Below are 17,500 nucleotides of genomic sequence, written 5' to 3'. Positions count from 1 at the left end.
AGAGAGAGGGAGAGAGAGAGGGGGGGGGGAGAGAGAGAGAGAGAGAGAGAGAGAGGGAGAGAGAAAGACAGAGAGAGAGAGAGAGAGAGAGAGAGAGAGAGAGAGAGAGAGAGAGAGGGAGGGAGTGGGAGAGGGAGGGAGTGGGAGAGAATGAAAAAGAAAAAGAAAAAGAGAGAGGCAGAGTGACCCCTAGGCTTCCCGACATGTCGTTGGAAGGCAGATGAAAAAAGGAAAAGGAAAGGAGAAAGAAAGCGTGGCCTTAACACTCTATAGAGTGATAAAAGGCTGTGATAAAAGACTGCAGCCTGAGTGGAGAGTGGTGACTGTTCTCTCCTCATCCTGGTTAACTGACACTGTCAAAGCTCTGTGTCAAAGCATGCAATTCAAAGCATGCAATATCAAGTCATTACATTTTATTTTATTTGAAGGTGTCTATTGCACAGAAGGGTGGCATACTGTAAGCCCTTTATAGGACTTGTCACATCTCATAAAGATTTAAGAGATTTTATTAAGTCTTATGATTATTGTCAAGTATGATTTCAATATATGCATACATGCATGCCATTTTATTTGAAGGTGTCTATTGCACAGACGGGTGGCATACCCTTTTTAAAGATGACTTGGCACACGTCATAAACATTTAAGACATTTTGTTTAGATAAAGTCTTATTTTTGTTTTCATGTATGATTTCAAAAACTGCGTCCCAAAATGCTGGATAGCACCTTGACATTCAATCCAAAGAAAACAAGAAAGAAATTGGTCATGTCACATAACGTGCCTTTGGCATAATATTCAAATAAAGTGGCTACTATGTGGAGATTCTTTTTTTTTTTCACTTTCACATGCTATTGCTTGGATCACCTATTGTATTTCTATATCTAAACCGAAATGATATATAGTACAGTAGCTGACTGTTGGATGGTATGAAGTCAGTCTGGTGTATTTTTTTACGTTTTTATTTGTGTTTATATATATATTTTAAAAAAACAAGCCCAAGTATGTATATGTCACTGGAAATAATACTCTGATAGGGTTTTCAGGCCGACCAGAACGGAGCTGGTGCCGGTGCCCGCACCATTTGCATTCGGCACATGCTCATCTGCGAACCGCTCGTGGTTTGCGATTAGGTGCAGGAACGGTTCTCAGTCGGCCTGAATGCTATGAGTGGTACTATCAGGGACTAGATCGACGCCTGTCTATTCCAACTCTGAGAGCATCCTGTCTAATCTACTGTATGTCTGAGCGCAGTCTGCCATGCCACTCTGGGCTCCAAATTGAAACCTCACAGCAAACTTGGGGCATGTGAGACAGACAATGCCAAATGATCAGTCATCGATGGTGCAGCTGTACTAGGCTTTGGGAGGGACGGGAGGTTAACTAATGTTCTACTGCTGATGTCTGTTAGTTGACACCCATTACCGCACAAATACACCTAGAACGACAAGAGCGAGGCGAGCGACGGAAGTAATTGACTTTGTATTGAGTCGCGCGACAAAAGCGATTCTGGAGACTAGAGCGATTTGCACGCCGAGAGCAACAGTTTGAAGTTGAAATCCTTTCAACTTTTTATGACACGGTTCGGCGACCACCCGCGACAGCCAATGACTGTATAGAGGTCAGTGACCACAGCCAATGGGAATGTTTGAATGCTTTGCCTGGACATACGCTAGTCGCTTCAATCGCTCGTATCGCTCTTGCTGCACAGAAGTGATTCTCTGTCGCTTGAATCGCGTCGCGGCTGGTCTATTTGTGCGGTTACACCTGTCTAGTATATGACCACCTACTAACCCTGTAACAACCTAAATCCTGAGATCGTGCTTTTTGGAGTTCAACGTTCAGATGATATTGCAAGGACTTGACAGCCTTGAAAACAAATGGTGAAATCAGACTACAGACTTTTTTTTGTCATTGAACTGTCCTCACCAGTTCACTTCAGTCAATGAACAACATTTCATTTGCAACAACAACACCCAATCATTCATTCCTTGTGCAAAATCACAGCAGATAATCAGTGTTGCACAAAACAAACGGTTGATGAAACCATTTGTCTGTCCTCAATGCCTCATCATCCTCCTCCACAATAGATCACAACCTGCGTCACCATTTACATGCTTATATAAATTGACCAGCAGCTTCTCAAGAGCCTGGTGGCAGCTGTGTTTGCCTTCATTACACACAACAAAAGGTGGCCGAGACCGACCGGCTGTCTAGTGCTGAATGCAGGGACGCTGGTAGCTTTGACCGGGCCCGGGACAAAATCATCTGAAAGCCTCCCCCCCAAGTTGTAGTTTTTACAGTGTAAATGCAATGTAATGGGGTTTACCATGTTTTGGGGCCCCCTCTTTCCCTAGGCCTGGGACAACTGTCCCCTTTGCCCCTACCCCTGTGGGCAGGCCTGACTGTGCTGAGTGTGCTGACGAGCATCACAGTGAAGAGCCCTCAGCGTCAGAACAGCTTGTTGCGGCTGCTGCTATTGCTGCATATACAAAAATGCATTGCTAATTCAACACTTAGAGAGTCGAATTAGCACCTTCTACTGTACAGTGTATTTGGTTCCAGAGTGCTCTGTAAATTATGGCTGTATGGCTGCTTTTTTTCCTACTGTGTGCTGTGTGCTTGCTTTGCTTGCGTCGGTCTCACTGTTTGGCTGGATGGCTGTCGGAGCTCAATCAGCCAGCCACTCGAAACAGGGGGTTGTGACACTTTCAGTGGCAAAATAATGACTTGATTTGACACGGAATGTAAAGCAGTGCTTTAAGTCCCCACTCCCGGGCAGATGAGGGCTGGTGAAGTGGCGCTGCTGAGAGTGCTCAACCAACCCGGGTGGCAGTTTGGGGGGTTATTATGAGGAGGGGGGGGGGGGGGGGGGGGGGGGGGGGGGGGGTTGGGGGGGGGGGGGGTGTGTGATATATTCATTGGGTCTGTGGGGGTATTTTGAAGGGGCTGCGGAGAGCTACTGGCTGGCATGAGTGTTGGCGTGCGTGTGTGTGTGTGTGTGTGTGTGCGTGTGTGTGTGTGTGTGTGTTGGCGTGTGTGTGTGTGTGTGCGTGTGTGTGTGTGTGTGTGTGTGTGTGTGTGTGTGTTGGCGTGTGTGTGTGTGTGTGTGTGTGTTGGCGTGTGTGTGTGTGTGTGTGTGGGTGCTAGTTGTGCATAGCGGGAATGGAAGGGGGAAGGGGCTTAGTTTAATTTGCACTTATTCAAATGCATCCCACTGTCAAAAAAATAAGGTTCTCTTCCACTGCTGCCTGGCCATGAAACGAAATAAATTTGCTCCAATAAATAAATCTGTTGATTACGTTTACATTCATTAATTTATGGCAGAAAAGGCTGCGGTGATTTGTTTGTTTGTCTGTGTGTGGCTTACCGATGCTGCTCCCTTGCTCGGTTCAGATTCAGGGCTTGGCATTGCTAGCCTGGTGACGCCATCCTATGTACTCCAGCCAAAGATTTTGGCTCCGCAAATCGTCTGGCAAAAGCCTCGAGCTCGGTTCTCTCAGCGTTTAGCCAATTAGGAAACAGTTGAGAGTGGTGACGCAAAACTCACCCGCAAGCTCCGTTACTGATTGGTTAAGGTAACTATATTCACACTTTCGTTTTGCTATTTGTATGCTTTTGAGACACTATAGTAACAGGCATGCTAATAAAGCACAATATGGTTTTTAATTGAGTTTGGAACTCCAATTAATTTGTCAACAGTCGGCTTTTCGCCCAGGCTATGGCATTGCACACATCGCATCGGCTCTAACATTCATGATGACAATGCATATGACCGGCGTATATGAGTGACTGAACATACTGATAACACCAACATACATGACAATGGGTGTGTGTGAGTGCGTGTGTGCGTGTGTATGTATGTATGTGTGTGTGTGTGTGTGTGTGTGTGTGTGTGTGTGTGTGTGTGTGTGTGTGTGTGTGTGTGTGTGTGTGTGTGTGTGTGTGTGTGTGTGTGTGTGTGTGTGTGCTTGAATAAATGTCTTTATTGTCATTGTACAGTTACAACAAAATTTGTGCCGTGTGTGTGTGTGTGTGTGTGTGTGTGTGTGTGTGTGTGTGTGTGTGTGTGTGTGTGTGTGTGTGTGTGTGTGTGTGTGTGTGTGTGTGTGTGTGTGTGTGTGTGTGTGTGTGTGTGTGTGTGTACTGTATGTGTTTGTGTTGCGTGTGTGTTGCATGTATGTGTTGTTATTTGTGTGTGTGCGTGTGTGTGTATGTGTTTGATTGCACTTCATAGTCATGACGTTTTTGAAATCACACGAATGCAAAAAAAAAAAACGAAACATTATCAATGACTTGACAACCAGGCAGTGCAGTTGAATCACGTACGTCCACTACATCACTCATACGGTACGATGTGAAAAGGAACACGCTCGGTGGCTATTTCGTGCATGTATGGAAAAACGAAATAAATCAATAACAGTAATGGCAATGCCCGCACGCAAACCTACACACAGTCATACGACCTCGCATACCATGCATTCACATGTACACATGTCCATAGACACACACATACATACATACATACATACATACATACTCACACACTCACACACACACACACACACACACACAAACACACATCCACACACACACACACACACACACACACACACACACACACACACACACACACACACACACACACACACACACACACACACACACACACACACACACACACACACACACACACACACTCACACACACACACACACAGACACAGACACACACACACACACATCCACACTCACACACACCCACACTCACACACACACACACACACACACATTCTAAATGGAGCAGGCATGGTGGGCGCGGGGATGGATATCCATAAGTATAAACATATACTATACCCCACGCTTAGGGTTCTCCAGGAGTGTAACTCCCTAGCAGGGAGGGCGGGCAAGGCAGGACCAGGAGAGGAAGAGGAAGAGGAAGAGGAAGATAGAAGAAGAACAAGGAAATAAGACCAGGGTGAGGGCAACGGGTGCATTCCAATATGCAACCTTGCGTCCTTCACTTGTGCTTGTGGCCTTATACCAGGAAGTAATATGTCAAGATGATAACAGCATTATATTTCAGTATCTCATACACAGTTTGTGCATTCCAATATGGGACCTTCCGTCCTCCACTTGTGCTTGTGGCCTCGCCCTGCTTTCTGGCCCCTCCTACGTGGAGAAAACGATAAAGTTTCCCCGCTGTCAGCCTAGCCACAACAACTTTTAGGGGACTATTCTTCATTCACTGTCCAATTTGCAAGTGAGAAAATGACTTTACAATTGAGCTTTTGCGAGATATTGAAATATAATGCTGTTGTCAGTGATGTCATCATGACATATTACTTCCTGGTACGAGGCCACAAGCACAAGTGGAGGACGCAAGGTCATATATTGGAACGCACCCAACATGTACCGTAGCTGTACACCGTACTATGGCTAACACTTTATCTTAGTGTTACATCTATTATCAGTAATATGGTACATACAGTACATACAATGTGATTGCCTGTATACTGTATAAGTCACTTGTATGTACTACTAAGCAAAATCAAACGTTTGTTACAGTAGGCGTGTATTTTGCAAATGTCTTGTTTATGCATAATTAGGGATTTATTACCTATATAACCTTAGTAAGGACCTACGAAATGTTTGATTTTGCTTAGTACATGCCTTACAAGTTACCAAATACAGACATTGACATTGTATGTATTAGTGCTAATAGATGTAACACTAAAATAAGGTGTTTCCATACTATGTATAGGCCTACATATAAATATACAGTGATGGAAAAAGTGCATTTATAAGTTACAATCCAATGCCACATATTCCAAATGACTTGCTTTTACTCGTCCAATTCAGCCAGCTGATTGGTTGGTTGATCGACCTCCCGGTTGAATCGGGCAGGTCAAACAAAGTTCTTGGGAGTATGTGGCCTATTGCAACTAGTGAACCCATGTTGCCCATCACTGTAAATCTACATAGGCTATAGACTGTAAATCTATATGCATACACAGTATATGTAGTAGGCTACACTGATGTGTAGTAGACTATATTGCATTTTTTGTTGATCCGGTTAACACTTTGGCATTTGGGGAGCTTATAAAGTATTGACTCCGTGAGGATAGACTCTTCTAATCCTCTTCGGTTTGTCACACCCAGACAGGGCAGAGGTGGAGGCGGAGGAGTGACATTTCCTCTTGGTTTTCTCTGGCGGTACGCTACCCATTTAGATCCATAATCAGAGGTCTCCTGAGAGCTTCTCTGGTTCTGAAATTTCCCTTCACCAAGATTAACCTCAACTGCACTACCTACAATCCTATAAGAAGTCTTTGTAGACTTAAAAGTGTTTTTTTTAAAAATGATCAGTGCAGCACTCCCCCACCATAAACAACATGGAGAGGAATTTTATTTTGAAAAGAATGGTTGATTGAACAGGATATGATTGATGTAAAAATTATATATAAATAAAAAATCTGACGTTATAACGAAATGTGTCATGGGAAATAGGCTTTTGCCTGAATAAACCAGATCTAAATATAACAAATAAACCAGATTTTTCTCAATGAATTCAAAGGCTGAACATGAAAGATTTCAGACATTCAAAAGTCAGACTGGCACCTATCAATTGTTCTGCAGTGAGGATTTCATTGGATGGCCTAAGACCAGTGTAAACAGTGGTCGAGTTGTAAAATGAAAGCAGAGGGGATGGTCAGAGATTGATTCTGATTATTGGAGGTTCGGGGGTTTCTCATCCGAGAAAAATTTTAAAATGTAGTTGTTAAAAGTGCAATTTTAACACAATATGTGAAGGAGGGAGGCCTGTTTTAGAGGGGGATGATTTTTGACCATTTTCATTGAGGGGGATGATTTTAGACCATTTTCATTGTTGGGGGGATGGCATCCCCCTACAACTCGAGCCCTGAGTGTAAATTAGCAATGGAGTTGGTTATGGGAGATTTGAGGGTGCTGATACCCATGTAATAGAGTCATAGGGGCCACAGGGTGACAAGTTACTATACAGCTCCAACTAAAACCTTGTAACCTCATTCACCTGGAAAGTAAAAAAGGAAATGTAGCACTGTCTGTATAGGCTAGGTAGCACCAAAGATTATCTATGCATTTAGATCGTCTCTGGTAGCACCACCTAATTATGAAAGGGAAATGCATTCTGATGCTGGTGAGCTGGAAAAGCTAGTATGAGGCTAATAATATAAGACTAGCTGCAAAGGATGCTTAACTGTGTGAGATTTTTAGTGGTTTATTTTTAGAATTCATGCTGCCCATTCACTAATGTTGCCTTTTTCATGAATACGTACCACCATCATCAAATTCTAAGTATTCATTAAGACTGCAAAAATTGCACTTTTCATACATGAAAAGGGGGATCTTCTCCATGGTCCGCCATTTTGAATTTCGAAAAATAGCCATTTTTTGCTGCAAAAATGACTATACTTGGACCATACTATAAAATATGTGTTTATTACTTAGTACACTTTCATGTAATATCAAATTTGGCAATAGGCAACCCAGTTTCAATGAGCAGCATAGTTGCAGTACCTTTTTTGACCATTTCCTGCACAGTGTACCTTTAAGACTACCCAGCAGAAGGACACCACAGCGGGAAGCTACTGTTCTGTTTGTGTGGTAGTGGGTGGTGAGTGGTGGGGGTAGGATGGGGTATAGCTAGTGGATAAAGCCACCACATCACCGTGGCTGCTCATTAAGCCGTTATCAGACTTAGTTTAGCCATTAGCCCTCCGTGTTAAAGGGGCAGCCAGATAGCGGCGCATAATTGCACCGTTAACGAGCTATTTGGGGTGATTTATTCGCAACGTTATTTATTTGCGGGGATTTAATTCAGAGAAGTTAAGTGGAATTTCTGGAGGGTAATTCTTCATTAAAACACAACAAGTCCTATAATAGATGAACTGGTGACCATTACCACTGCACAGCCTGCTTAAGATGTTGGTCAGGAATTAACTCTAATAAGACTACCGCTAGATACTATCAGATGCCTGTTTTATTATGGGATAATCATGGTTGGAGGACAAAGCTGTGCATTTGGCACAGAAAGGGGTTAAAAGCAAGGCACGCTGCTGTGACAGGGGAGGTTTAGTAGTAAATGATATAATTATATATTGTGCTACTTGTTCTTGGATGGTTCAGATTTTTCTTGGGAATTCTCTTAGGACTGGCTTACTCACTACTGACGATACTACTACATCTAATTCTCGAGTTAGGTGTTGATGGCGGTTGGAAGGCAGCAGTTGGAAGACAGCACAGTGTGCTGGCACGGCGCGGTGACTAACAGCAAGTTGATACTGCTGCAGCAGCTGAGGAGGACGTGGCGGCGACAGGAAACGGATTCCCTGTGAAATATGGAGCCGGAGTGGAGCCTGCCAAACCTGATTAGCAGATGCTACAGCGAGCATTAGCCTCGCTATTCGACAGCTACCATCTGACTCTGTGTGAGTGTGTGTGTGTGTGAGTGAGTGTGTGTGTGTGAGAGAGTGTGTGTGTGTGTGTGTGTGTGTGTGTGTGTGTGTGTGTGTGTGTGTGTGTGTGAGTGAGTGAGTGAGTGAGTGAGTGTGTGTGTGTGTATGTATGTGAGTGTGTGTGTGTGTGTGTGTGTGTGTGTGTGTGTGTGTGTGTGTGTGTGTGTGTGTGTGTGTGTGTGTGTGTGAGTGAGTGAGTGAGTGAGTGAGTGAGTGAGTGAGTGAGTGAGTGAGTGAGTGAGTGAGTGAGTGAGTGAGTGAGTGAGTGTGTGTGTGTGTGTGTGTGTGTGTGAGTGTGTGTGCGTGTGCGTGTGTGCGTGTGTACATGGATGCGTGTGAGCACAATTAGTGCATTGGAAGGAATATGATGTGCTACTTCCTTCCTTTCCGTTATCTTCCCTCTCTCTCCCGGCCTGATTCCTACTAGAAACACATGGGCCTGCTGTGGTTACTGTGGCCTGGCTGAAACTACGGTGTTGTTTTTGGGGTTATGCTAGGGTTATATTCGATCTACACCCTTAAATGACTCACTATTGCGACAGCTTTGCTTCGGTTATGTTAGGATTATATTCAATCTACACCCCTTAATGTTTCACTTTCGAGGCAGCTCCTTTTGATGAGAGTGAACGTTATGGGTGGAAAATGTTAACCATCCATTTATTTATTTATCTATCTATATCTACTATATTTATTTTGTGATCATACAAAATTGCGGAGGAACACCAGGTCGCATCAGGCCATGTCAGATCTGTACCCAGTAATTACACGGAGCAGAACATTCACCCTGTTACTAGAATAAACATCAGATGTCAAAGACTGTAAAATTTTAGCAGATATACGGTTCATTAAACTTTAACCATCTGCCACGCTGGTTGAAAATTGTGATAGAAAGCGGACTCTAATGGACTGGGTTAAACCTCTAGGGTCTTTTAACATGTTAGGATAAAAAGAAAAAATACACGAAGTCGCCATTAAGTTTAGGGTGTCCACTCCACTCAAGCATGAAACTGTTACATTAAAAGGGCTACATGTAAAAAGTCCATTTCCTCTACGCCAGGACAAAAAGAGAAAAAAAACATATGTATCTCTCTACTGTACCTTGGAGAGATTAAAAAGACAGTTTACTTACTTTCAACACGTATTTGCGCACAAATAATTCATGAGATCTGAAAGGCCTGTAAAACGCTGCACTTTATAAAACATCACACTCCGCACTGTCCAAGTCGCCCGCAATGAAATATAGATGACCTGGCAAAGCGGAGCGGAGCAGAGCGGAGCGGAGCGGAGCCTTTCTGAATATTGTAGCCTAAGCGTTTTTCCCCCTTACTTCCTGCGCGCTCACTCGCTCCGGTCCCGTGTGTTACCGTGCATGGTAATCTATAGCCTGGTCTATTTATGAGAATATTGGTTTGCCGTTCCCTCCCTTCCTCCCTCTCTCTCTCCCTCTCTCTCTCCCTCCCTCTCTCCCCCCCTCCCCTCCCCCCCCCCTCCCTCTCTCCCTCCCTCCCTCCCTCCCTTCCTCCCTCTCTCTCCCTCCCTCCCTTCCTCTCTTCCCCCCTCCCTTCCTCCCCCCCTCCCTTCCTCTCTCCCTTCTCTCCCCCCCTCTCCCCCCCTCCCCTCCCCCCTCCTCCTCCCTCCTCCCTCCCTCTCTCCTCTCTCCCCCCCTTCCTCCCCCCACTCCCTTCCCTCCCTCTCTCTCCTCCCTCCCTCTCTCTCCCTCCCTCCCTCTCTCTCCCCCCCTCCCTCCTCCCTCCCTCCCTTCCCTCCTCCCTCCCTCTCCCCCATAAATTTCCTCCCCCCCCCCCCCTTCAATCCCTCTCTCCATCCCTCCCCTCTCTCTCTCTCCCCCCCTCTCTCCCTCCCTCCCTCCCTCTCTCTCTCTCCCCCCTCTTTCCCTCCCTTCCTCCCTTCCCTCCCTTCCCTCCCTCTCTCCCCCCCTCCGCTCTCTCCCTCCCCCACTCCGCTTCCCTCCCTCCCTCCCTCCCTCTCCCCCCCCCTCCCTCTCTCTCCCCCCCTCTCTCCCTCCCTCCCTCTCTCCTATTTACATCTGACCTCTTGCTCCTCTTACACCCACAGCCTTTGTCTATGAGCACAGATCAGATCCTGCTTTAATTAACACGCCAGGACCTGCAATAAAATGACTTCTGCAGACAGACCGGTTCCTCTGTGCGCCTGCGGGACCAATAACATACAGTATATATTTGTTTCCATCACAAGCTACCCGTAGGCTATACCTTTCCACTCGTTCACTCGCTAGAGGGAATTGTTCATTGCCTTACAGTGTAAGAATTTTTTTTCTTTTTATTATTCTATTCTGGAGAGTTATTTTTCATCCTTCATTCAACTATAGCAACATTTGTTCAAAATTAGTATAGTATATCGTAGTATATCGCCATGTTTAGAAGTTGTCAGTGGTATACAAAGTAACGTCCCTGTGCACAACCACTTGTCCAGGTGCTGGTGATGTGCAGTAAGAGTAATACAAGTAAATGAAGGATGAATCACCGCACACTGGTATCTTTGCTGGTAGTTTATTTGGTGAACAACGCGTTTCGCTACTGCTTCATCGTGAACCTGATGAAGCAGTAGCGAAACGCGTTGTTCACCAAATAAACTACCAGCAAAGATACCAGTGTGCGGTGATTCATCCTTCATTTACTTGTCAGTGGTATATTTCATCATATTTCCTTCTGCCAGGTGAAGTGATTTCTTATACTTTTCATATACACCCTAATAAACAACTAATGCCTCCATTTCCTAAATCTGCTCTACACGACTCTTTGTTGTGTTCTGTTGTGCCAATGAACCCTGCTAGAGTCATGGCCGCATATACGCCTATTTTAAGAAAAAAAAATGCAAGCATGTATTCTGTAGATTACCAGATGAGTCAGACTTAAATAATAAAACAAATAAAGGTATAAATAAATAAATTAATTAAAAAAACAGTGCCCCTTTAGACCCTGGCACCGCAGATCCATAACAGGGCACGTGCCCGGGTAAAAAATGGTCTAACGACGCCGATGGCCGCATATTTTGATAGACTAGACTGTAGGAGACACACAGTGTACAGCATGATGCACAAATGCACTGCGGAGCAGCAGAGTGGAGACTGAAAGATTATGAGGACGTGGTAGCAGAAGTCCTCTTGGGGCAAAATGTAGGGGTGTAACGATATCGAACCGAACCAACGTATCGAAAATACCTGTACCGAATCGAACAGTGCTGTACCAAGTACCGAAAGGTTGAGTAAAAGGCTACTCTGTTCATGTTTTCACATTATGCTGCTACTACATGCAGAGGCTCGTGCAGAACCCTGAGAGAGAATGCAAGAAAAAACAGGTGTAGAGGCTTGGTCTTTGTGAAGCCTTGAGGAGAAAGTACTACTTCTTACACTGATGAAATCTCCGACCCAAAGTAGCAGGTTGGATGTATTTCTTTTTTTTGCGTTTGTATTTTGACAATATTTTGGTGAAATTTACAATGTGCTGAGGAAGAAAATGGTTTTCTATTTTGTTCCCATATACTGTACCGACAATGTACCGTTACACCCCTAGCAAAATGGCATGGGCAGTATGTCACTGAGATAGGGGAGTGGGGGGGATTATGGAGTGGGGGGGGGGCAGATAAGAGGACATGAAGAAAATGCAATGGAGGCCAATGGTAAGCCAGTGTGCATGTTTAAACAAGACAGAAAGCAGTAATTATGTCAAAAACAGCACAAAACCTTTCATATATATTACTAGACATACAGTATACGGGTCAAAGACGTTTGTTTTTTGGGGGGTGGGGGGGGGTGTGGCTCAGACGTCAGGTGGCGCAACGGCATCTAATGCCCATTAAGTGATTCGTAATTGGTGGTTGATATGCTGCTATGACTACCGTATGCTTCTTAGATTACCCACTAAAACAAACAAATAAACAAAAATCCATACAATAGTGGCACCAGAGATTCTTTAAGTATATAGAGATATGCCAACATGATAGGTTTCTCTGGGAACTTAACGTGACAATGGGCCAATGGAACCTCTCTCTTATCTACTCTCTCTGGTGGCACTGGCTGTCGGTGCCACTGCTACTGAAACATAACTGACCCATATACTGTATATATACATGTGTACAGCCCTTATTTACCTGTATGATAAAAAGTAAAATCAGGCACTCAACAGTCATATTAAACGTCAATAATTCATAGCTAAAATCTTGTTTAATAACGATTAATTGATGAGGCAATTTACATATTTAGCATTTTTATGACGTAACCAGAGATGCATGAAGTAAAAGAACAAGCACTCTTACGGTAGGGACACATAGCAGGCGAGGCGAAGAGAGGCGAAGAGAGGCGAAATTCGCTGACAGCTCAACCGTCATCAGGTCGTCGCGGCAAATCAAATGGAATGGAACAGTTATGTTGTTGATTTGATTGGCGAATTCGCCCCTCATTTGATTGGCGAATTCGCCCCTCATTTGCATAACATTAAACTTTCTTCAACAATTTCCCTTCGCTTCGCTCCTGTTCGCTTGCCTTCGCCTCTCTCATAGGAATGAATGGCGAAGTTCGCTTCGCTTGGCCAAATTCGCGTCAATGGGTCTTTCTCAAATGCAAGGCCAGTGTCCTTCCAAGTGTATCAGCCTAATTAGGCACGCCCAATGATTGGATACAATTTATTAGTCATACCCAGTGATTGGATATTCTGTAGAGTTCACCAAAAAGTATCCAATCACTGGGCGTTACTAATTAGGCTGATACACTTGGAAGGACACTGGCCTTGCATTTGAGAAAGACCCAATGTGTCCCTACCGTTACAGTGTATCTACTGTACCTCATTAAGTAGCCTACAGGGGTATAACTGTTGCATATACTACTGTATGTAAGACCAATCACATCAGTAAAAGTACCTCTACCTGCACTTCATACACCTCTGATAATAATAATAATAATAATAATAATGACTACAGATTTCTGACTGGAAATGGTGAGCTGCCACTGGCTCTCCCATGTATTGTATTGCCCAGGGCTGGACTAGGGGAGAGAAAGGGGCCCGGGCACTTTTGGCTTCAGGGCCCCCCTCATAATTAGTGGCACAGAACTGACTCACCGGTGGGGCCTGTACCTGTACCCTCGTGAGCCCCTATTTTCAGAAATGTAAAAAAAAAATGAAATGAAAAAAAAATACAGATATATTTTTTAACATCTGAAACATTTCTGAAAATAGGGGCCCCACGAGGGTGTGGGGTGTGGGGCCCACCGGGAAATTGCCCGCAATGCCCAATCGATGGCCTGTCCAGCCCTGGTGATCAGGTCATCCGATCGGTACCTTCTCTTGAAGGTCAGCACGACGCCCAGCAGGATGATGACAAACATGAGGATGCCCGCGATGACGCCGGCCATCTTGACGGTGCTGTCCACCTGCTTCTCCGGCTCCACCGCGTTGGAGTTCTGAGTGGAGGCCCCTGGAGCCAGCAGCGCACGGAGACATCAGAGAGAGAGGGAGAGAGAGAGAGAGGGGTAGAGAAAAAGAGAGAGGGGAGAGAGAGAGGGGTTGGGAGAGTAGGGGAGACATCAGAGAGAGAGAGAGAGAGAGAGAGAGAGAGAGAGAGAGAGAGAGAGAGAGAGAGAGACATCAGAGAGAGAGAGAGGGGGTAGAGAGAGAGGGAGAAAGAAAAAGAGAGAGGGAGAGAGAAAAAGAGAGAGAGGAGAGGGAGAGAGTAAGGGGGGGAGAGAAAAAAAAGAGAGAGGGGAGAGAGATAGGGTTAGAGAGAGTAGGGGGGGGGAGGAAGAGAGAGAGAGAGAGAGAGAGAGAGAAAGAGAGAAAGAGAGAGAGAGACACGCACACACACAGAAAGGGACACACAAGGTTTAACTGCATGGGGCCGCTTCTGCCAGGCAGGCCATTCGTTTACACTACTGTACAGTACATTGCATTTGTTTTATACTCACTTATACACACAAACAAGAATATAGAAAATTGACACACAGGAAGAAGACCCCCCCCCCCTCATACACACACACATATACATACTCACACACACAAACACATCTGAACACATGCACACAGACATGCACACACACAGACATGCACACACACACACACACACACACACACACACACACACACACACACACACACACACACACACACACACACACACACACACACACACACACACACACACACACACACACACACACAGAGTACACAGAGTACACAGAGTACACAGAGTACACAGAGTACACAGAGTACACACACACACACAGAGTACACACAAAAACATACCCATGTACAGATACAACCACAACCACATACCACACACACAGTACATGATCCAACAGACACATTCACGCACACAGGCATACAGGCACACAGTCACACAGTCACACACGTCCATTCATCCACAATATTTTCCAACTTGAAGTGAATCCAAAGCAAATGGGTTTCAGCTGGAGTGCTGGACTGTAACATGCTTATCTGCACTGACTAGCGTATGTGTATGCCGGCACACTCACACGACCACAGTAGAGGCTGGAGAGGGACCTATTATTCCAGACCACAGCACAGCCAGGGGAGGCGACAGGTGGGGGGACAAAGGGGTCACTTGTCCTGGGCCCGGGTAGAGAGGGGGCCCAAAATTGGGTTTCCATTACATTGTATGCATTGGATAGGGGGCCCTTTTAGATGACTTTTCTCCTGGGCCCAGCAAAAGCTGTCAGCGGCCCACAGCACAGCACAGCACCCGGGCCACAAGCAGCAAAACTGCCCCATTTGTGGGCCAAGCTCCTCCAGATATGGCTATCAGCATCAGCAGGGGCCAATAGGCCATTACCCAGCCGAGTGCTGTCGCAAGGAAGCCATGTAAAAAGGGTATGAATACTATTTGAGACAAGCGCCGTGCGGCAACAATAAACGACGATGCCATACGCAAACACACGCACGCACACACACGCGCGCGTGCGCGCAGGCAGGCAGGCAGGTGCACACAAGCACGCGCACACACACACACACACACACACACACACACACACACACACACACACACACACACACACACACACACACACACACAATACTACCGCGATGGTTAAGTGATGGTGAGGGGGGTGGACGTCAGTCTGATCGTTTACGACTCAACGGACTGAGCATGCATGAAAGTAAAGATTATCGCGCGTGGCCGTCCGCCCGCCCGCCTCTATTGGAAGAGAACAGGCTTGTTATGCTGTGAGGGAGGCATGCAAGGCTGGACGACAGCTGAGCCCGCACAGATGGTCCGTACAGTAACACTTTTATTCTGCCTGCCGGCCCGCCGGGTTCAACTCAGGCGTTCAAGACTGTATTTATAGAAGCCAACATTTTTTGTTTCACAGTGCCTGCCAAATCAAGTGGAATTATCAGATGAAGTGAGATTTTTTTATTTATTTTTCGGTTTTCCCCTTGACTTCCTATATTCAACATGACAGAGAATAAGGGAAAATGAAATGTTCAAGCCAGATTGGCTCGCAGCCATTAATGCAATAAATGGTAACAATGGGTCATGAGTATTATTCAACCATTGGACAAAGTTACATTCCACTACTACACTATCTGGGTAACACTTTATTTTAGGGATACATCTATTAGCACTAATACATACAATGTGCCTGTATAAGTAACTTGTAAGGCATGTATGTACAAAGCAAAATCAAACATTTATTAGGCATGTATTCGCAAATGTCTTGTTCATGCACAATAAGGGATTTATTATCAATTCAACCTTAGTAAGGACCTAGTAGGCCTTGGCGTTTGCTTAGTACATGCCTTACAATTTACTTATGCAGGCATTAACATTGTATGTATTAGTGCTAATAGATGTATCCCTAAAATAAAGTGTTACCACTATCGGTGTACTGCTGCACCGGCATTTGCACATTGGCAATATTTCCCCCCATCAAAGGCCTTGCACTGCAAGCGTCAAAAGTATTAATGCTCTAGTCTAGCTGTTCTAGTATGGGAGGCAAAACTCTCATGTGTGGGCAGAAGTGAGAGGCATGAAATTGTATTAAAAGTACTGACACTCAGTTTCCTACCTCTGCAGCAACAACACTTCATCAGTCAGTTTTCTAGCTCTGCACCAACACTTTATCTGCAGTTTTGACTGCTATTGGGAAAGATCTATGACCAGTTCTCCTCTTGGTAAAATGGTAGCTGTCATATATAAAAAAACTATAAGCATACATCAAGTAGGAAAAATAAACAACTTTGGCTACTTTTACAAGCTATGCGCAGGCCTTTTAGTCCTTATCTCAAAGCAGCCAAAGGGTCGATGAAGCGGCTGGTTGTGGGGATGCCAACTTGCTGATAAAACTTCACCACGCGACTACAGATACACACATACCGTACTTCCTGGTTCTTTATCTCTGTGCTCGGAACACCTGGGTTGCTATGGTTGCGGGATTCATCCGACCTCAGGTAAGGTACGGTACTGTATGGCTAAACATTTCCACCGTATCGGAATCGCCCGGCTTGATTTTCAACCTCGCTTACTGATATCTATGGCAGCAAAGGTTGATAAAGGTGTGTTTTGGATGTGCTGATACTATTTTTTTTTCCTTTGAAGAAGCGTGGCAATGAGATAAAAAAAATGGGGGGAAAAAGTATTTATGTGGGCCAAGGTGGAACGCTATGCGAAAGAAAAATGTATTGGACACTTGAAATTCTGTCCATGAGGAAGATTTTTTTCCTCTCACCTCAGCTCGGTCTTGTTTTTTTCTCTCTCCCTCTTGTTTTTTTCTCCCTCCCTCTAAGGCTTTAAATCAATTTCTGTCATGTCCACAGCAGTCCACTACTACCTCCATCAACATCAACCCCCCCCACCACAGCAGTCCAAGAAACACACGCGTCAGGTGCTGATGTAGCCAGTAGTGCATCTGACACTTGTCATGTCATGTAGATGCTTATTACCGATAGGGAGGGAGGCCGCAGCAGTGGATGGCTCTCTGGCACACCGCTATTGACAACATCCGTCAGGGGACCAAA

General features: G+C 45.2%; 1 protein-coding gene across 1 annotated transcript in view; it reads right to left on the bottom strand.

Annotated features, from left to right (window-relative positions):
• The window catches only part of ptprt (protein tyrosine phosphatase receptor type T), a 515,405-nt gene that overhangs the window by 129,580 nt on the left and 368,325 nt on the right, over positions 1-17,500 (bottom strand). Inside the window, exons 17-18 of the mRNA XM_063214792.1 lie at positions 13,808-13,943; positions 4,852-4,884 (exon numbers count right to left, since the gene is read on the bottom strand). Coding sequence (XP_063070862.1) covers positions 4,852-4,884; positions 13,808-13,943 — 169 coding nt within the window. The remainder of the gene's footprint in view (positions 1-4,851; positions 4,885-13,807; positions 13,944-17,500) is intronic.

The sequence above is a fragment of the Engraulis encrasicolus genome, chromosome 14, assembly GCF_034702125.1.
Source record: "Engraulis encrasicolus isolate BLACKSEA-1 chromosome 14, IST_EnEncr_1.0, whole genome shotgun sequence".
Lineage (NCBI taxonomy): Eukaryota > Metazoa > Chordata > Actinopteri > Clupeiformes > Engraulidae > Engraulis > Engraulis encrasicolus.
Note: the sequence above shows the minus strand (reverse complement) of the source record. Positions and strands in the feature narration are given on the sequence as shown.